The sequence below is a fragment of the Alexandromys fortis genome, unplaced genomic scaffold (assembly GCF_014885135.2).
Source record: "Alexandromys fortis isolate MF-2015 unplaced genomic scaffold, M_Fortis_MF-2015_v1.1 scaffold_100_1_3062724, whole genome shotgun sequence".
Taxonomy (NCBI): Eukaryota; Metazoa; Chordata; class Mammalia; order Rodentia; family Cricetidae; genus Alexandromys; species Alexandromys fortis.
Window position 1 is genome coordinate 162,050 of NW_026067992.1, and position 21,110 is coordinate 183,159.

The window sequence follows — 21,110 nt, forward strand, 5'->3', positions numbered from 1 at the left end:
ATCTTAGTGCCAGCTTCAGGCTGCGGGGAGCTCAGTGGGCACTCAAGGTGCTTAGAAACAAGACTCCCCTTCTTAGGGCGCCCAGCATCCCAGTCCGGTACAAGGCATTTGAGGGTCCGAGGTGGCCCCCGCCTGCCCTCTCCTGCCCGGCTGGCCTGACTCCTGGCAGGTCTCTGCCGACCTCTGGTGCCCTGACCCTGCCCCCCTCACCCATCGCCCCCGCCCTCTTCCCGGGCTTCTAAACGCGGCCCGGAGCTACCGGGGGAACTGGAAAAACACTGGCAGGCCGCCCCACCCCCAGGCCTCGGCGGCCCGGGCGGCCGCGGCTCTGCGGCTGGGGCCTGCTGCCTGGGCGGCGCTGGCCTGGGGCGGGGAAGCGGGGGCGGCGGCCTGCCTGTCAGCGGGAGCGGGCGCGGGCTCGTGTGTCAGCGGCTCCCGCCCCTCGCCGCCCGCGCCGCCGCCCGCCGGGCCTCCCGCCGCCGCCGCCCGCCCTCCCCGCGGCCTGGCAGGCTGCCGGCTGCACAGGCGGGGGTTCGCGCCGTTCTCACGACCTCTCAGGTTGCCTGAGCTCATCTGGGAGCTATTCATTTCCTGCCAGAAAGCAGCCGGGCCTGCTGAGCGAGCCACCTTGGCCGCAGGGCCGCCGGGCCTGTCCCGGTGTGGCCGCCCTGGGCCGCTCCCGCCCGGCTGCGGTCCCCGAGGCCTCCCTCCCAGGAACCCCGAAGCCACCCGGAGCGGGCGCGCGGCGGGGGCACTCCGCCCGCCCATCTGGTTGCACTTAGAAGCCCGGAGGAAGCTAGCAGCGGGTTGTTACCGGCCAGAGGGTGTGCGGAAAGTTAATTGACTTTAATGACAGGTTCCCCGTGACGATGAGGGGGTCCAGTTAAACCTCTGGGTCCCCAGTGCAGAAACACATGGGGGAGGGGCGGGATGAGACCCGACGAGGGGGCGAGCTTCAGTCGCTCACCCAGCCTCAGGCCCACACTTCTCCACGGGTGATGCTGGAGACCTCGGGAGAGCCCATGCCCCAAGGGTCTCCAAGGAATGGCCTCTGATGTCCCTGGCCTCAAGGGCAGAGTTTGGAAATGTGCTTTATCGCCGGAGAGATCAGCTCTACCGGAGCTGGTAGAGGGGCAAGGCAAATGGGTGTGCCCTGAGGCTATATAATTAGGCCAGGCCCAGAGGACCTGCAGAGAGGCCAGGATACACTGCGGTGCTTCACTTCTCCCGCCAGCTACTTATTTAAGAGACAGCAGGGATGCTGGAGGCAGCAATGCCTAAGAAATAAATCTAGTCAGTTTGTGAACTTGGACCCATCCTGGAGAAGGGAAATGACTTATCCAAGGGGATGCCTTGAGTTTAGTGACTCTCAAGAACATAAATGCCCCTAATTGGGACGTAGTCTTTGTTCCATCCCATATACTGAACAGGCTTCATTTAATAATGGAAACCCAAATTATGGGGGGGGGTCTTTTCAAAAGAACAAATGGTAGTTTATTTTTCTCTCACTTTTTTGGCTTCTTCGGATGTAGCCGTGTATACTTTTGGTGACATTACTAGAGATGCAAGAAGAAACTGAAATTTTCTTTCTAGTCGTCCGTCCCTACTCCACCCCACCCCCATCCCGTAAATGTTAAAGAACAATGTAAAGGAATTACTTTTATAAAATTGAGATCCTGATGTCTGGATTATTTCTATCAAAGAAGCTAAGAACTCCTGGTGGGAACAGTATTTGAGTCTGGGATAGGTGTCTTAATGAAGCGATTTCTACTATATTTCTGTTTAAACAAAAGGGGAAACGAGGGAAAAAATGGAATGACGAAGAAGGATGTGTGTGTTTCTTTGATAAGGAGTGTGCTGGGCATCTTTCTTGTACACAAAATAAGGCAATTAGAAATCAAATTTTCAAAACTGTCTTTAAAACCCCTCTCTCCAGGGGTCGAAGCTGAAGGTATTGGAAAGAACCGGCTGCTGTCTGCTAGATCACCCCTGTGGTAGAGCTGCACTCTACACTGGCCTGTGGGAAAGGCTGGAGCCAGGCGGGGGAGAGGTAAGGCTTTTGAAACAAGACAGAAAATCGTTGGCTTTATCTTTGTTAGGAAAGCTTCAAGGATTGATCTCTCCCGCCTCATCCTTCTCCCAGAAGCCGCTGTAGGGAAAGGGGGAGGGGGTGGTGAGAGGCGGGCGGGCTGGCGGGCGGGCGGGGCGGGGGTTGGGTGGAGGACTGGCCGGCGGTGGGGGAGGAAGGGCGCGTCGGCCAGACCCACAGCGCGGCTGATGTGTCTGGTCTCGCAGGGCTCGTGGTTTTCATTTCCCCAACACCTGGATGCAGTCAAACACCTGGCCAAATCTGACAAAATCTGACAAGCCTTTGTGATGGGATTTGGAAGAAATTCCCTGCAGATCCTGGCACAGTTTAAAGCTGTCCGCTTTGAGTTAGGACTTGTTAAGGAGGGTTGTGTGAGCTGAAACCCGAGACAGCCCTTTTGCTTCTATCTGGAGCCCACATCTTGCCTGGAAATGGGGCATGACCAAGCGAAGGGGTCGCTTGCTGTTTGTATTAAAAGGGGAAAACGGCTTGTGTGCCTGCCAGCGCAGCCCCCACATGCTTTCTCCATTAAAGTCAAGCACAGAAACTTATCAGAAACACATGTCTGCTGTTAATCATCTGGCCCGGGCTCCACTTGGGAGTCTAACTCGCTGTCCCACGGCAGAGGGAATCTGTTGACCTTTTCAGCTCGCTTGAAGAGGGTGCAGAGAGGCAGTTAAAGCGTTGTGAGGCGGGAGCTAGGGGAAGCGGAGCTGCACCTAAGAATGGACTAATGAAGGTCCCAGCACTCAGGGAGCAGGGCAGCAGTGACTGGGAGGTTTGTGGTTATCCCAGGGAGTGAGCTGGGGTCGCCCTTATGCTACCTTTCAGAAGACACAAAATAAGGACTGTTTTTAAGTCCTTTCTAAAAATTTCCTTTTCCTTTTTGCAGTCGTTTAAAGAGAAATGACCACAAGTTTATCAGAAAAGCCCCATTAAATGAATTTTCATAAATTAGGTCTTTTTAGTTCATGGAGTGTTGGTGAAAGTTTTGATGGTTTCTGTTTAAAACATTATTATTTTTTTTTTTTAGTTTCTATTCCTGGGATCCCAGACTACATGTAATATGAATTTCAAGACACTCCTTTTATAAATTTTGAAATAATCAGTTCTAAGACATAAAAGCCTTCACTCTTTTATTATACTTTCTCAAATAAACTTCCCCAAAGGAAGATATTTTAAGAGCATTTTCAAACATCTTTGGCATCACATAAAAAAGAAATCTCGTGTAAAAAACGAAATGTCATCTCAACTTTTATAATACAAAGGCGCAATCCAATATGAACATATAAAATATATACAAGTGCAGTGCATGGTCAGTCACTTAATACAGCTCGCTACAAAAAGTAACTCTTTAGAAATTAAAAAAAGCAACAAAGTAACCACCAAATTATAAAAGTCTTCTCTCCCAATATCCAAGTTCGTTTTTAGTGTCCGTCGCAAGAGAGAGGTGGGCTAGGGAGTTTAGGGTGAGCAGTGGCCTGAGCCCCTCAGTTCCGCCACGGCCTCCACATGGAGTCCGCAGTGAGCGAGGAACCGCTGGAAGGAGACACTGCGTTAGGACCGACCGAGGTCCCGCTGTTGCTGGTGTAGACCGGGATGACCGGGCCGCTGTGGGCGAAGGCCCCGTTGGGGATGAGGAAAGCAAATTGGCCGTCAGGAGCCGGCACCACCTGGAAGCCGCCAAAAACCTTGGCAGCCTCTCCAGCCTGGCTGCCCAACTTGCAGGGTGCGCTGCCGGGAGGGGGCGCCGCGCCCCCGGGGATGGGCACAAGCGGTGGCGGCGGCGCGAACGGCGCGTGCTGGGGGCCGCCGGGTCCTGATGGGGGCGGCGGCGGCGCCTGCAAGGCGGGGTGCGGCTGCCCGGGGTAGGTCATGGCGTTGATCTGGGTCATGCAGTTGGCCAGGTGGCCCAGGAGCCGAGTGCGCACCTCGGTGTTAACGCCCTCACACGTGGACAGGAAGCGGGTCACCTCGTTCATGCACTCGCTGAAGCCGGCGCGGTACTTCCCCAACACGCTCGGGTCTGTGCTGAGCGCGGCTGAAGGCCAGAAGGAGAAAAGACGGGTCACCCAACAGCCCTGGCCCCCGGGCAACTGCCTCCCGCCCTGGGAGGTCCCCGCAGCGCGCCTCCGGAACCACCTGGGGTTGGGAGGGTGGGGTAGGCCAAGAACAGCCAGCTCCTTCTCTCTAGGTTGGCGACAGAAGCCAGGACACTCCCTCCCTTTTAAACCGATCTCAGCTCCAGATCTGCCACCCCTAGCCCTGCGCACGACGTGACCTTGGGCAATGCCACCCAAGGGGCCTTCCAAGTCCCACTTCCCCTCCTGCGGCAGGGGTTGGACGGGTGCTAAGCCAGTGACCCCTAGCTTCTAGGCAGCCCCAAACCGCCGCAGTCCTACGTCCCTTCGCCCTCAACAGCTCCACCACAGCCAAGCCGCCCACCGCCCTCTCGGCTACAACCTCTCCCTCCCTTTCCGGAGCCACAACTTGGGAGTTGTGGCTATAAATAAGACCCAGACCGTGGGAACGCGGAGTGAGCCAAGGCAGTAAAATGTAGCTGAATGCCTCTCACAACCGCGGGCGGAAGTCTGGAAGAAATCACCGCGGGCCGAGAGGGACACCCGCAGAGAGGGGACGCACGCGCGGTCCTCACCGGTCATCTGCGCCCGCTGCAGGTTCCGGAGGTGCTTCACTGTCATTTCCAGAATGTCTGCCTTCTCCAGCTTGGAATGCCGGGAGCTCTACGCGGAGGAAACAAGGGAAGAAAGTGAGACCCCCCCCCTTGTCAACTGCCTTCTAATTCTGAAGGTCCCTAACCCCGCCTGCACGTCCTACAGCCCAGAACCCTGCGGGAGAGACCCGGACCTCCCTCCAGCCTAAGGGAACGCAGTGCTGGCGGGGTAAATCCTCACACAGCAGGCAGAGTTTGGTTCTTTGTGCCGAAAAAATATTACATTAATAATAATAATAATAAACAGCATTGCTCACTTACATCTTTCTTAAGTGCATCCAAAATCAGTGTTTTCAGCTGGCTCAGACTTTCATTTATTCTTGCTCTTCGCCTCTTCTCCATGATAGGCTTTGACGACTGCAAAGAGAATAAAAAGGGGACTGAGTTCCCACGGGATCTGCCATTTCACCCCGAGGCTTTAAGAGGGGAAAGGAAACGGAGCCCCTGTGCGTGAGCACAACGCACCTAATTTCCAGGGGCTTCACAGAGACAGGAGTGCTGTCTTACCTTTCTGTGCTCAGAGGCGGTCTTTGGTTTGTCCGGTGTCGTGTTGACACTGGCTGGGGTAGCAGCCACCGGGGACGAGGAGTTTTTCTCCATTATATCAGCTGGCATTTTCTTGCTTTTTTTCTTTCTTCTCAATCCCCAGAGAATTTTATTTTTGGAATTCTTCGCGCAAAAAAGAAATTTTTTTTCGCTTATGTCCCTTTCACTTGACTTTCATAAGAAAAACTACTGAGCAGCTGAGGGATTGTTATGTCTTAGGGCTACTTAGTGATCGGTAGCGCTATTCCAGGACCAAGGAGAGAGGTAGACGGGGGACTCCGCTGTTATCAGCACCAGCTCCAGATCCTGTGTGATCCGCAGGCTCTGGCGGCCTCTATATATATCTGGGACTGCACGCGAACGGCTCGTGTGAAACTTCCCAAACTTTCTTTCCCACAGTAACTTTCAGCCAATGGGAGGAAGAGACACGCGGCACCGCTCGTGGACTGCGCCCCCCCATTGGCCGCCAGGCACAAGGTCTGGCGGCCAATGGCGCGCGCCTGAGCCCGGGGCACCGGAGGCTACAACGTCAATCAAAAGGATTTTAACCCTTTGCTAACTCTCTCCTCTGGGCTTTGCTTTAGAGAGGACTTTTCCGCCTTGGTTTGGTCTAGTCTATTTCTTTTGTGGCCAGGTCTTTGGATTTCATTGTCTTTGCCACGTGCAATATAGCTACTTTGTATAATAAGTTCATTTGAAAACATTTTGAGAAAATATACGCCAAGACAGAATTTAGTGATTTAAAGACGAGGGAACTCGCGCAAGGGTGTGTTGTTACTCGAACGTCTTCGTGAATTCCCGCTCTATTCTGTACGTTCAGGGCAGTGAAAACTGCTCACTCAGGGGGAAAAAAGCAATACCAAACCCCCAAAACTAATCGTTCCCTAAGCTCCCCCTCCCGAGAGAGAGAGAGAGAGAGAGAGAGAGATGCCTTTACAGGCAGGTTTTTCTGAGCAAGGTGGCTTTTTGGATGCCTGTCTGCCCCCCGCCCCCAGCCCTCTCCTGGGAATGGGGCCTTGGACCTCACGCTTCTCCAGGAAACAATCAGAATAATTTCCTACTGGGAAAAAAAGGAAATGGAATTTCAAATGAAAAATGAACAAGAGGGGCTTTGATAGCAATGCCACAGGGGCGCGCGCGCTCCTCCGCCACTCTATACCTTTCTCCCCCGCAGGCTCTCGGTTTGGCAGTCCCGAGAGGCGGCGGGCAGGGAGTCGGAGTCGGCCTCTCCCCTCCTCACCCTGAGGGCGGACAGGGCGGCCTCAGCGCCCGGCGTGCGAGCCCTTTAAGAGCTCCACCAGCCGAGCTGCAGTTTGACATCAGCCGGCCGGCGAGGGCGCGCCTGGAGTCGGAGCACGTGCCAGGATGTTTTATTGCCGCCGCGGCTGCGGCCGGACCCAGAGGATGTGTGTGTGCGTGCGTGTGTGAGTGTGTATGTGAGTGCGTGTGTGTGTGCGCGCGCGCGCCCCGGGGGCAGGGAGGCGGGGGCCGGCGGCGGGCCGCCGGGAGCGGGGGCCGGCTCTAGTCCCCGGGAGAAGCCAAGAAGGTAAATAGCAGCTGCTGTGCTCGAGCCTGGGAAAACCCCGCCCCCTGCGCCTGGCCTGGGCTCATTGGCGCGCGCTGCGTGTGGTGTGTGTGTGTGTGTGTGTGGTGTGTGTCCGGGGCCCCCTCCTCCGGCCCCGGCAATCCAGGAATCCGTGGGGGTGGCGGGTCGGGATCGGGGCCCCGCGCTAACCTTCCCATCCCCCCCCACCCCCGGCCAAGGTCAGCTCTTCCGGGCGGGGAAACGCTCGCCCTAGGGTGGCGAGCCGGGAATTCGTCCCCCCCCCCCGCCTCCCCCAGCCAGCCTGGACTCCAATCTTGGGGTTTGAGCGCGGCCGAAACCTCCCCGGCGACTGCGGCGGGGGAGGGACCCGGGCGGCCGCCGCGGTCACGAGATGCCTGACCGCACTTAGGAAGCGGCCGGGTCAACCTCCTGCCTCCGCTCAGCGGCTGCGGTTACAGAGGCTTCGCGCCGCCCGCCCGCCCCTTCCCCGGGTCCCTCGCTGCGTCCAGGAGGCGGCGGACCGCGGGGAAGAGACGGGCGGCTGCGTGCTGCCGGCTGGCCGAGCCGTGCGCCGGGAGGAGTCGCCGCCGCCGCCGCCGGGTGCCACGTGGCGGGCGCCGGGCCGGGAGCGCCAGGGCTCTGGCGGCGGCCTCCCTGGGGGATTTGCCGCACGGCGCGGGCGACGCGCGCTGCCCCCGGCGGCTGCCTGCCTCCCCTCCTTGCCTGCCCCTGGTCGTCCGCCCCTTGCCTCCACCCCGGTGTCCCCAACCCCTTTAGATTTCCCGCCGCCCTGAACTCGGGGCAGCTCGCGATCCCAGCGCGTTGTTTGATCCCCGCCCCCAGCTTTTCCCGCGTCCCGGAGGCCTGGCACACAAGGCGCACACACTCGTTCCTCCCTCCCCCACCCCCACCCCGAACCCCCACTGAGATAATGTGAATGATTTCTCCAGGTCTGGTCCGGGTTGAGACGAAGTGGTTCGTTGACTGCCTGACCTTGGGCATGCCCACCTCTCTTTTACGATGGAACGCCAGACACTGTTAAACCCGGGGATTACCACGATGAGAGAGATACAGTGGCCGCTCCCTAGCAGTAGTCAACCAACTGCGGAGGCTCACAGAGCCCTACTTTTTGACCAATGCCTGTGTTTGCTCTTTCTCTTGCGGCTTAGATGATGTTCTGAGGGAAGGGGGGCATCCGGAGGAGAGCCTTCACGGTATGAAGCCACAATTGCACCGGGTGTGGAACAAGACACAGTGTCCCTAGAAAGCCCGCTGCCAGATACCTGCGTGGGTATGGCTGCCGTCTATAGACTCCCCTGGGACAGCCTTTAAGAGAGGCAGTAGACAAGTCAAATGCTGCAGAGAATATCCAGAGGAATTAGTCATACGTTAAGCTGTTATGGTAAAGTAGTTGGTGGAGAGGATCTGTGCTTTGCACCTTAGAAAAATATGGCTAAGGCGAATATGCTGAGTCATGGGGCTGGGGAGGAAGGGAGTACCCATAGTCTCTAAGGCACAGATGCTGGGGCCTCAGGTCTTTATTCTGAGGGCACGCTGGGTGTGTGCAGGGGCAAGGAAGAAATGGGAGCCCCCCGCCCACAAGACCCTTAGACATCCTGCTTTATAAAGGACTCCAGATACCTTAGTAGGTTCCTAGTGGGGGAAAGACACCTGGGTGCTCCTTCGAAAGGTGACCCTGACTAGTGTCCAGAGTGGACTGCAGGACTTGGAGATCAGACCAGTAGGCTCCTAAGTGACGTATGTAGGTCAACATGCTTCCTGCTTGACCCGGGTCACCTGGCCACTAACCCACACCCCACTGACCTGAGTTTGTCCTGGGTTTAGTGTCCTGTCATCTCACAGGGTTCTGATCATTCATTCTATTTTCTAAGTTTTTGTTTTGTTTTGTTTTTGTTTTTTTTGCCTTCCAGGATGCCTCCCCCACCCCCGTTTGCAGACATACCTTTACCCCCAGGCAGACTTGCCTTATTCACCACTTGTTCTCTTGCCCCTTGGGGTGGTGTCGTGTGTGTGTGTGTGTGTGTGTGTGTGTGTGTGTGTGTGTGTCCATGCGTATGTCCGTGCTGGAGAGTGGGCTGTGCCCCATCTTGTTCGGAAGAAATAATAAACAATGTCTTCTTTGTTGTTCTGCAACCTGGACCACTGTGGTGGTACTCTCCTTTCCTATTCTAAGCAGATAGGAGAGCAGTGAGGACAGAAAATTGCCGGTTGTCTCTTAAACAGTGGGGTTTTCCTGTGTTTTTGAAATCCTCTTGGTGAAAGGCGACAAACCTGTGGAGTTGTCCTCCTTTCTGCTGTGACCCCAGCAAACTTCACAAGCTTCTTAAAAAGCTCCTACTAAGTCTCTGACTTAAAAAAAAAATCCTCAACAACAAAACCACAAATACATTGTCCCAGGATCTCCTGGGAGTCAGAGCTTCCTGAGGGAGCATTTTAACCCTATGCAGGTTTCTACCAAGACTTTTTAGATCCAGTGCCTCCTGCAGAAAGGTCTGTGATGACTTTGGCTGCTGCCTGCTCTTGAGCCCGAATGTGCTGAGCTGGCAGGCAATTGTATTTCCTAATAGTTCATGTCTGTTCTATTGCCTCTGAGGCACCTGACAGGTACGTGGAGGATGAACAAGTCAGGGTCTCCCAGTGGAGCCGCCAGCAGTCAATCACACTCCCTTTATTGTCACTTTAGGAGTATTTGCTCTGGTGGAATAAGCGACTGACTTCACATACATACTTAGACAGAGGGACAGAAGGCCCATGTCACCAAAAATTATGTATATATTTGTGCCTGTGCACTGCCCCCTCCCAAAGTCATGAAGGCCCCGACCCTTAACTCTGCTAAGTGTCAAGAACCAGGGCTGCTTTGCAAATGATAAACTCATGGATGAGTTTTTACTCTCTTATCCTGGCCAGTGAAGGTATGTCAGATCGGTGCTGTCCGCCCTCCCACGGAGGCTGCAAACTCAAAATCCCGAAAGATTTCTTTGAACTTGAAAGGTTCCTAGGAACACCCCCCCCCCCATACTCTTTTCTACTCCCAAAACAGGAGGAACACAGAGTGCAGTGTTTGGAGCGGAGGTCTTTTTGCTCCCTGTGTGATGGCCGGAAAGCAGAATCTTGCATACTGCATGCATCATGTCCAGTAATCACAACCAGGGGCTGCTCCGTTGCCTGCCTGTGCAACCCATCACCCATGAGCGCTGACTTCTCTCACCTGTTTGCTTTTAAAGCATAAAACAAATGTCAGCAGCCAAGGAGAGAGCCCCCCTTTTCCCCTAGGTTTTGGGAATGTTCTGTGGGTTTGTTTTAGAGCTAGGGAAAGGGGGGTGGTGGTGGTATTTTGCCTGAGGACTCAAAGGGTTTTTTTTTTCCTTCCCCTTTTCCTTCGCATGACTGACTTTCTCACACTCGGATTCCCCGCAGCCTGCCAGAGACTGGGTTGCTGCCTTGCCAAGAGCTATCCTGCTAGGGCTATTGAAAGAGCTTTAAGTAAGTACACACGGGGCGGGGCTCTCTCCTCCCCTCGTACCTGCCCTGCACCTGTACTGGGAGCAGCCGCACACATATCACCTGATCAGAGCCCTTTCAGACTCCGTGAGAAAAATGAAGCCCAAAAGGGAAGAGACTTGTTTGCCTTTCCCCCAGGGCGGCAGCCGGTTCCATGCAGCTGGGAGTGTGTCCGGAGACACTGTCGACATTCCAAGCGTCCTGTGCCTGCATGTTTGTCTGTGGGTGCCTCCTGGCGACACCACACCACACCGGGGCTGGAAGGAAGCCGGAGATTACTTTCTCTGTGGCCACTTTTCTGCTCTGGCTGCAGGTGTTTGGCTGGCTGGTGATGTCAGGATCCTTTCCGGGAATCATCATCACTGTCTTCTCAGATAAGAGCCTTCAAGCTCATCACAGAAGTCCCAAGCAGAACTTCTCATAACCTGGACAGTCCCCCAAAAAGGAATTTGAACCTGTTCCTTTATATGCCCCTGTCTATCTAGCAGGTGTCTAATAAATAATTCCCAAATGAACTTTCTCGCCCAAGAAGGGTCCATGGTTTTTATCCGTTCCAAAGATTCTGTGGCCAGAAAAGTTTAGGCAACCTGTGTCTCCTAAGTGGGTACCCTAACCTCCAGAGAGGGAAGGGACTAACTAGAGGATGTACAGTATTGGAGACCTGGGGTGGGGTGGGGGGGAAGAGGCATCGCCCAGGCTCTTCCCACTACCTCAGTGCTGTGGTCCTCACTTTGCTTTAGGGCAGGATTTACAGAGTTCCCAGTCAGCAGCTAGAGACTGCATTTTAAAGTAGGGACATTAATAACGAGTTTTAATTTCTTGCAACTTTGTCTTCTTAAGCGGCTCCCTGCCCAGGGTTTGGATGGAGAAAGGGGAAAGAGGGTTCGGGAATGCTTGGAACAAACGTTTGGTTGCCATGCAAAGGCATTGGAAACAACTGCAAGGCTGCATTCCATCTTTGATAAAAATAAGTTGCCACTTCTGAACAAAATGCCTGCTTGATGCCTGGCCAAGCCCAGCCGGTACTAGGAGAAGTCGGGTGGTGGGGGGCGGGGTGGAAAACAGGCTTTCAACATTGGCTAATAGCCTGTAATGCTCCCCCCACCCCCGCCCCCCCGAACACTCACTGGAGCCAGTGAGACCAAGGGAATGTGCACTTCCCTAATGGGCTCTGAAGGAGGATGGCTGCCAAGAAGGCCCTTCTCAGGAGGATGGGGGTGGGGTGCCTATGGTCTGCTCAACTCTCCCACTTGGCTGGGCCACAGTGGTACGGGGGGAGGCCCTAAGTGTGTTTCTAGCCAATAGACTGGCCTCAGAGTCAAGCCTCTGTGAGGTAAACCTGCAGGTTCAGGGGTGAGGAGGGCATTCCCAGATACCTTGGGATGCTACCTCAGGACACAGGACATGAAAGGTTCCAGCTGGGCTACTGGCTGAGGCGGCATGCAAGGACAGGCCCAAGGCTTAAGAATGTGGGGGTGAATCTGGGGCCCTAAAATCCCAGGGTGTGCAATTATTTGGCTTGCAAATAAGCCACTCAAATGGTGACATCAGACCAAATCTCTCTAAAAACCGAAACCGAAATAAATATAGCTGCCCAGAAAAATCAATTGAGTAAAAATTCAAGACTGAAAATGATGTAAATGAGGCCTGGTGGTGTAGGTCTGTGAATCCCCCTGGGGCTGAAAGATGACAAGGTCAAGACCTGCCTGAGCTACAGAGTTCAAGGCCAGCCTTAGTAACTCCTGTCTCAAAAAGTCAAGGGCTGGGGATAACAGCTTGGTGTTACCAGGCCTTGCCTAGCATACATGAGGCCCTGTGTTCAATCCCCTGTACCGCATCAGTGTGTGTGTGTGTGTGTGTGTGTGAAACAGATGAATACATACAATATATTTTCACTCTTCTCCTCTATCTGTAGGAGACAGCCACGAGAAACAGACCCCCCCAAAGGAAGTTCTTTACTTCCAACCATTATCACCTGCCAGAGTAGGACTCAGCCATCGATAAGTTTAATGGAGGCCTGAGTCTCAGTAGTTTACCCTGAAGCAATGCCTGGTTGCAGGAAGAACCATAAACTGAGATTACCTGAGCACCATCTAAGAACAGACCCTCCAAAGGAAATGCCTAATGTTCCAACCTTGGTAGATAGGATCACCTGCCAGCACACACTCACCAGGACGCCCCTAGGCAAATGTCAGCCAATGAGGGGTCCTGAACCTTAGAAATTCCTCAGCCCCACCTTTACTACTATAAAAACCCAACTCTAACTGAACTCAGGGCTCTCCCATTATTCCAATATGTTGGACACATGGAGTGACCGAATTTGCAAACTTGCATAAAGTAAAGGCTCTTTGCTTTTTACATACAGGACTCTGGTCTCCTTGTTGGTTTGGGGGGACTTTGCAGATCTGGGCATAACACTCTCCTCCACCCTCCAGTTATCTCAGATTACAGGAAGGCATGGGCTGGGGGCAACAGTGGAGATTCTTCCCTCATGCAATGGAGAGGAAACTGAGGCCTGGAGGAAAAGGCTTGCACAAGTGTGGTTGCTTTCCTCGAGAAGGAGTAGCAAAACCTAGACAAGGCTCAGGCACTCCTCCTGCCCATCTAGAAACTCTCCCCACTGTCTCACACCCTTGTCTCTATTATCCCAAGGATGGATTTTTCCAATTGAGGAAGAAGAGGCCCTGCAGATGAGTATCCTGGGTAGCCTGGAAGTGTGGCTCCTTTAACAAGCATTTCTCTGAGTTTCCTGTACTGTGACTTGCCCAGATTTGCTCACCATCCTGTATTCTCTGGAAGGGAAAGAATCCTAACTTCCCAGTTCCAGGAGACAGGAAAGCTTTGTAGGGGCCACTAGAACAGGCAGCCTGCCCCCTCCCAGTCATCCAAGCTAAACCAAGCCACACGCCCTTCTCTCTTATGGCTAATCTGTTTTGCTCCAAAAGGAAAACTAGGAGAGACTAGATATGCCTCCTGACTCCTCAGCTGCTAACTTTTCATCTCAAGAGCAGAAAACATGACATTAGGAATGCCATGAAGGGGTTAGAACACAGGCACCTCGCTTGAACTTCGGGCCAATTATTACATCTATCAGAGGGACTGGCAAGACAAATAATGAGTTTCCCAACTGATTGAAAGACATGCTTGTGTGTTAACCATATGATTTCCTTTGGGATGCTGAGCTTAGAGAACAGCCCAAAAAGCTGCCATGGGTTTCTTCTACAGTCTTCCTCAGAAGACCTCAGAAAGTGACCTCAGCTTTGTCATTGAGGTCCCTTGAAGAATTCTGGAACTTGTGCCATTTCTTAGTGGTTAATCATTCTGTTCTGTGTGGTATGTACAATTATAGACCTAGATCAAATCTCATAGAATGGAAAAGGTTTTTCACGGTGACAGGGAATGGGGGAAGAGACTGTACCCTGCTCTGGGGTTAATCTTAGGGTAAGAAGTCCCCAAAAGGAGGTGGGGTGGCTCCGAACAAAGGGAGAGGCAGGGCCAAACTTTAATCTCTGTCGTCCCTCCACTTCTGTGGGCATGGTGGAGTCTAGTTTGAACCTCTGTAGCCTTACTCAATATGTGGCTGTTAGGTGAAGTGGGAACGGTTCTTCCTTTTGTGGGGCTGAACTGCTCTAGGCCAGGCTTGGCTGCAATCCTAGAGGGCCCATGGAAAGTGAGCTCTCTGGAAACATGCTGCTGCCTGCCAGGCTGGCCTGATCTCACAGAAGGCCTCTTGATCAAGTATGTTGCTGGCTCCTGGAGGAGGTTGCCAGGCAATGTGTGTCTCATACAAATATCCAGGCGGGCCTTAAGCTCAACAGGCTCCCACAGTTGCCCGGGGGGGGGGGGGAGCAAATACTCCAGTTCAAGTGAGAACCTGGATGAGCTGTACCCTTGTTACCTGCTCTTGAAGTCTTGCCACTGGACAGTCACAGACTTGGTGTCTGAGATGGTTTGTCACCTTGGTGGAAGGGTATTGTCCCTGTTCGTTTGCTTTGTGTCAAATAAATCGTGTTGACTGTGCTTGGATAATGCAGTGAGGGTTAGATTTTTTCCATTTCCAATTAGTTGCTTAATTCTGCTCAACAAGTGTTTTGGAGCTACGCGCCACCTCCTTGACAGCTACTTCCACCTCTGTTCACTGCCCAAATGTTATTCATGGGTGTGGCATGGTGATGCTCCGGGTTTCTATTTCAAAAATGTCCCCTCTATTTTCTTACCGGACATTTATTTTATTATTTATTTACTTAATTGCTTTTTGTGGTGCCAGTGATTGGAACCAAGACCTTTGTGTATGCTAGGCAAGCATTCTACTGTTGAACTGTATCCTAAGCCATATCTCACACTCTTCATTTCTCTCTGTTTTCCTTTCTTCCTTCTTTCCTTTCTCTCCCTTCTGTTTTGTGTGTGTTTTGAGAGAGTGTTTCTCTGTGTATCCCTGTTTGTCCTGGAACTCACTCTGTAGACCAGTCTGGCCTTAAAGTCACAGCGATTCACCTGCCTCTGCCTTCCTAGTGCCGGGGTTAAAGGGGTGTACCACCACTGCTCGGTTTCTTCATCTTTCTTGATTCTCTAATAAACAAGCTTTGTGAGAAGTCCCTGCTGCGGGGTAGGCACCCTAGTCTCTGGATAATGAATACTGGATGAATTTGGACTTAAGGAGATGAGTTGTATGCATGGTCAAGGAATCCTCAGGTCGAGCATACTCTTCAAACTTTTAGCTCCTTAGTCAAAGGTTTACTTTTGACCACACCTTTTTGATCAGCTATGGGTAGCCAGCAGGCACCCTTCTGGCTTCTTTATTTTAGGGGAATCTGTGTCTGTCCACGTTTTCCCAGGCCTATCTTTATTGATGGTTATTAAACACACACCACCACATGGCAGTGTGCAAGTACAAAGCAATTCCCAGGGTAAGGTACGTGGGAAGAAGCGAGATACAACACTCCCAAACAATTCTCCTGTAATCGCAGCCTGCCATATCTATGTAAAGTTAATAAGTAAGATTTCAGCAGGCAGGTCCTATCATTGCAGAGCAGATAGAAAGGGTAAAAGTGCCAGCAGGTCGGCCACACATCCTCCTGGGAGACTGGAAGAGAAATTGAGGAGGACACCTGGGACAGGTGAGCCCTGTGGACCCTCCCCCAGGCCATGCACAAGGTAACAAATACCAGGGAAGTGAGGCCCTACTTCCTGCTTCTTCTGCACCCCCCAGCTTCTCTTTTCATGCCAGCTTCTCACAGAAGATTCTGTGGAGCCGCGGAGTAAATAGTAGTCATATTCAGACACACTGGGTTAAGTGTGACTGAGGCACACCAAGCACCTGTTTTTATAGAGCACCCCAACACACCTGTGGTTTTATGAGGCTGAGTGATAAAGGGCTGTAAAGTCACAGGGGCAATGTCCTGCTATTTAAATAGAGCCTTCCTTGGGGAGTGGCAAGTGATCTCCAGCTGAGATTTCACTGACTTGATGATTACTTGCATTAGGAATGTTGAGTGTAGAGCCTTGGGTGCACAGGAAAAGTGGGATCGCAGAATGGCTGAGAAACAGACGTGGGAGCCAGACTGCTTGCCGTCATGTTTCAGCTTATTCGATTTCTAGCTGCGTGACATAGTAATTCAGGCCCTCAGTTTTCTTACCTATTATATAAAGATAAATATAATATAGAATAAGCCGGGCAGTAGTGGCACGCGCCTTTAATCCCAGCACTCAGAGGGAGGCAGATCTCTCAGTTCAAGGCCAACATGGCCTATAGAGTGAGTTCCAGGACAGCCAAGGCTACACAGAGAAACCCTGTCTCAAAACAAAACAAAACAAAAAACCAAACCAAACACACACACACACACACACATATATGTAAAGCATATATGTGAATATATACTAATATATATATGATAGTTAAGATAACATAAGCACAATGTACATGTTTAGATGCTTTTATTTTTCCTATAGGTTTATCTCTGGTAAGTAAATACTTTCATATAAACATTTATGCTGGGCAGTGGTGGCACACGCCTTCAGTCCCAATACTCGGGAGGCAGAGGCAGGTAGATCTCTGGGTTTAAGGTCAGCCTGGTTTAGAGTGAGTTCCAGGACAGCCAGGGCTACACAGAGAAAACTATGCATTAAAAAACAAAAAGAACAAAAAAGCCAAAAGGGAGGGAAGCATTCACAAGTTGATAATATTTTCAAAAAAAAAATAGATGGAAAAGCCTGTAATGACTTGGTCCGTGCATATATTCGTCAAACTGGACACTTCAACATGGTTAAATGAACCACAGATTGGAGGCCAGGAGAAAGCTTTAAATGTTACCCGACTCTGCTTCCTTTCCCGGGGAGGAAGATCATACTACCACGCATTTAGGTGCTGGCAGAAAGGGCACAGAGCTTGGTGCAGCCTTGAGTGCATTGCGGTGAGCACCAGACTCACAGAAAGGAACTGTCTGAATGGAACCAAGGACATCAGAAAGGATATGGGCCTGGTCTGAGGGTATGGGGTACTCTTATCCCACCTTGCCAGGCTCAAGGGGACTCAGGACTCCAGAGGGATACACAAACAAACAAACAAACAAACAGGCCCAGGCTCACTTACATGTATAACATTGGTGGACTAGCTGAATGTCCCAAACCCTTCTGCTTGGCTCTTCTTCTGTATAGGTGATTATCTCATTTATGGCCTTGCTAGGGCACACTGAGCACGAGACAGACTGGCACAACCCAGCACACAGGACTGTCCTTCTTTCTGTGGCCTCCAAAGCCATCCAGATGCCTTCCGAGGAAAAGTGAGACATGACTCCTGTTTGACACCTACAGGAAGTGATGCCGTTGCTGGAGGCGATGCCGTTCATCCAGCAGCCATCAGCGAGCAAGCTCCAGTTATTTTGTTTACTTGCGATAGGGCCTCTGGAAGCCCAAACTGTCCTCGGGCTCCAAATCCTGCGACTCTTCAAGTGGTAGGATTACAGGCACGTGAACCTCATGTCAAGCTCAAGCCCCGGTTTTTATCCAAGAGGATTTTATTCAGCACACGCAGGACATGTGAAAGGGATGGAGAGGCTCAACAGTGCTTTGCGCATGTTCCGCTGGACTTATTTTTATCTTGGATAGAGTCCGTGTGTCCAGGACAGTTCCCTCACCTCTGGGCAGCTTGCTCCCTAGTGTGGCTACAGCATAGTAATCCTAGCACGGACACTTGTGTCTACCAGCCCTGGCTGGGAAGGTCCATTTTCCTTCCGTGTGTGACTATTAAGAGGGCAGGTGCTACCTGCGAATCTCAGGACAACGTTCAATGGCTGAAGGAAGGAACCCTTCCCCAGCTGAATTATGTGCCCTGGGTCCTGAATGGTTAAGAAAACACAGTTATTTTCTGAACAGGTCAGTGACCATGTTTATGTTTTGTTAATTTCATTTAAAGGAAAAACAGACAAGAGAGACAGACGTGGAAAATGGTTCCCTTGCTTGTGTATTTGTCTGTGTACCTATTTAATGATTAATGCTAGCTGTGGGCTATTGTTTGATGTGACCTCGGCTGGTTTGAACAGGAGACTACTGATTCACTCTCTAGGCATTTAGGAATCACAAGTGTTTACCTTGAGATAATAAAGGAAAGGGGGGATACAATAACACCCACATACGCCAAGGGCTTTGACTAAGAACTGGTGATAACATAGAATCTTAGGGGTTGAACCCCGTGTGAGGCCTGCTGCTTTCTTGCTCAGAGTGGTATTGTGTAGAATGGCCCAGACTCGGGGTTTTGCGCGCTATAGATTTCCCCCTTCCACTCGTGGATAGATTTGAGGTAACTTCTCACCCCATCTCCTGCCAGTCCTCTGCAGAAGATGCTAGTCTCTCTTTTTTTTTCCTCTGTGTTCTGTGACAGCAAGTATGTGCATGTACGCCCAGAGGCCGACAGTCATTGTTGGTAGTTTTTACTATTACTCTCAGCCTTGTTTTTGTCCGAGACAGGGTCTCACTGGGCCTGGAACACACCACTTCAGTTAGATTAGCTGCCCACTGAGCCTCTGGGATCTTTCTATCTCTGCTTCCCAGAGCTGGGATTATAGTTACATGGGTGAGGGAGACCCCAACTCAGGTTCTCAAACTTGCATAGCAGGCCCCTTACATACTGAGCCATCTCTCCTGGCTTCATGGGACTCTCTTGTCTTTATTCCAGGGAGGATCCAGGAGGAAAAAAAAAAAGAAAAAGAAAAAGAAAAAAAAAGCCAGTGTGGAAAGATGGAAGCCAGCCTGAAAGTGGGGCTGAAAGGGACATGTAATCCAAGAGAGCCTGACTCTAGACGAAGAGTCAAGATAGTAACTGACTGCACACACAACCCAGAGGAAGTCAGTGGGAAAGGGATTAGGTAGATTGATACTGTGGGCTCTGGAAAGGCCATCTAGAAAAGACATCCCGTAAACACCTAGGGAGCAGCTTTCTGGAGTGAGCAGGTACGGAGGCAGGGCTATGCCTGCATGCTCTAAAACCCTCAGAAGGCACCCATGAACAAGCAAGGAGAGCGGGAACAGGAAGTTATGGTGGCCCAGGGTTTGAACACCTAAGCAAATAGTTCACATAGGGTGCCTTGACGGACATGCTTGGGAACTTTTGGAATGCTGAGAACAGGCTCTACCACTTGGCCACACTTGCGTTTTTTAAAATGCGTATGAGTCTATTTTGGATTATTATTGGTATTTTTGCGTATGGATGTTTTATCCGCATATGTGTCTATGTGCCACTTAGATGTCTGTTGCTTTGGGGCTGGAGTTACAGACAATTGTGAACTGGCATGTGGGTGTTGAGAATCGAACTCGGGTCCTCTAGCAATCAATGGTCTTAACCACAGAGCCATCTGAAGCCACATGAGACACGGTGACATTGGTCTGGGCCAGAGGGGTAGACGGCCTGTACCAGAACGGTAGTCAGAAAAAGACTGAAGCGGGCATGTACGAGGAAAGGAAAGGAACCACTGCTGGAAGATCTCCCAGACGGCCAGATGTGTGTCCTCCATCCTCCTCGCTCATGGTGTGCGACCTAGGGAGGCTTGTTACTACTCCCAGCCTCAGCTCTATTGCCCTTCACTGAAGTCTGAAATAATCTGAGCACGTTACATAATACGCCACACAGATTCATAGTTCCTTAATATAAAAGCCATATCTCTGCCTCTCCCTCTGCCCAACCCTTCAAGTAAAATGTCATTTCCAAGTTTCCTTCGTTGTGACACTTTGTACCCTGGACAGGAGCAGACAGGGAGGAGAGTCTGTGCAGCCTGTGATGGAAAGATGGACGGTTTCATTGAAAATAAATGCACGTTTATAGACGGTTTCAATATACAAAAAACATGTATCGTGAAAAATGGCCCTTTAGCCTGGGGGGGGGTGCCTCACACTTTTGGTCCCAGCACTCAGGAGACAGAGTCAGGAGGATCTCTGAGTTTGAGGCAGGCCTGGTCTACAGATTGAATTTCGTTGACATCCAGAGATAACACAGAGAAACCTTGTCTTGAAGACCAAAAAAAGAAAGAAAGGAAGGAAGGAAGGAAGGAAGGAAGGAAGAAAGAAAGAAAGAAAGAAAGAAAGAAAGAAAGAAAGGAAGGAAGAGAAGAAGAAAGAAAAGAAAAGGAAAACTGGCCCTTCTGTCCTGGCCCTGAGCCCCGCTCTTCCTGTCCCTCATATTCCATTCAGGGATTGTTAACGGGCAGCTGTGGAAGTTCCCAGCACCACACTAGCTCTCAGGCAGAACAGCCTGCTGCAGCATGGCTCCCTGCCTTTTCTATTGCTGTCCTGGGCTCTGACCACGTAGTGATAACAAGCCACATGAGTGGAGCTGGAACATTTGCTGTCACCCGACTTGGCTTGGGTCTGTGCGCTTGCAGAGAAACTTATCAGCGAGATTCCCTAGGTTGGCTGCCAATCTCCTCCCTCCCTCAGAGTCAGCTGGCTGCAGAAAAGAGCACATCCCAAAGCTCCTTGGGACCTGCAGGCAGGTGGGAGAGCAGGTGTGGAGGAGGCCAGTGCTGAGGAAGATTTCAGGGGATCTCTGTCGTGCCTCCTGGTCCCCTGCACACCTAACAGCCTACAGCGCTCACCTGGAAGGCAGTACCCCCCTCCTCTACCTTTCCCGTGGGAATTCAGTGCAGCCACTGTAACCCCTGAACTCTGGGCCACTGCCAGCCGCTCTCAAGTCTTTCTCTTGTGTGATCACAGTGACATGATGTCATTTTTATTGAGGCAAGATTAGATTTTTTTTTTAACATTTCAGAAGTGTTTCACATGATCCCTGGTCCTTGCTTAAGAACACAGAACTGCCGATTTCAATTGGCTTCAGCTTTTATCACCAAATGAAAATATTCTCCCTGGGTCTGGAAGTCAGCGTAGGGGGTGGAAGAGGGCACCTAAACCACCACTCCCTCTGTGTCACCACCATGATTAAGAAGACATCAAGAAGCTGAAGAACTGCCCAATAACACATGATGGCCTACAGGCCCAAGACTTCTTGTGCCATAGCCAGAGAGGGGTGCAACCTGGGGCCAGTCACAGCAGTCCCCAGAGAGTCACAGAGGATGCTGGTCCGCTGGGACATGGTAAAACTAACTCAGAAACATTTTTGAGTTCTATTTTAAAAATTACTCTCCTGCTTAGCGGTGGTGGCACACACCTTTATTTCCAGCACTCGGGAG

The 21,110-nt window shown here is 51.7% G+C and overlaps 2 protein-coding genes and 2 long non-coding RNA genes across 5 annotated transcripts in view; 2 read left to right on the forward strand and 2 right to left on the reverse strand.

The window, feature by feature from the left end:
- Opa1 (OPA1 mitochondrial dynamin like GTPase) overlaps positions 1–21,110 on the reverse strand; it is a 576,400-nt gene that overhangs the window by 94,239 nt on the left and 461,051 nt on the right. The gene's annotated exons all lie outside the window — the stretch shown is intronic.
- LOC126512270 (uncharacterized) lies at positions 461–2,563 on the forward strand. The gene is made up of 3 exons (XR_007594980.1): positions 461–824; positions 1,937–2,050; positions 2,296–2,563. It is a non-coding gene; the product is annotated as an uncharacterized lncRNA (long non-coding RNA).
- Hes1 (hes family bHLH transcription factor 1) lies at positions 3,209–5,671 on the reverse strand. The gene is made up of 4 exons (XM_050159950.1): positions 5,331–5,671; positions 5,085–5,180; positions 4,746–4,833; positions 3,209–4,130 (listed from the first exon to the last, which is right to left on the reverse strand). The coding sequence occupies exons 1-4, from the start codon at positions 5,436–5,438 to the stop codon at positions 3,580–3,582; spliced, it is 843 nt and encodes a 280-aa protein (XP_050015907.1). The 5' UTR covers positions 5,439–5,671; the 3' UTR covers positions 3,209–3,579.
- On the forward strand, positions 5,928–10,953 carry LOC126512265 (uncharacterized). The gene is made up of 3 exons (XR_007594975.1): positions 5,928–6,915; positions 10,354–10,419; positions 10,576–10,953. It is a non-coding gene; the product is annotated as an uncharacterized lncRNA (long non-coding RNA).

Excerpts from the sequence above, each read along its gene's own strand:
- Hes1 (XM_050159950.1), bottom strand. The coding sequence starts at position 5,438 with ATGCCAGCTGATATAATGGAGAAAAACTCCTCGTCCCCGGTGGCTGCT. Across the intron at positions 5,181-5,330 it reads CCGCCTCTGAGCACAGAAAG|TCGTCAAAGCCTATCATGGA; the intron begins GTAAGACAGCAC and ends TTCTCTTTGCAG. Across the intron at positions 4,834-5,084 it reads TGGATGCACTTAAGAAAGAT|AGCTCCCGGCATTCCAAGCT; the intron begins GTAAGTGAGCAA and ends TCCTCCGCGTAG.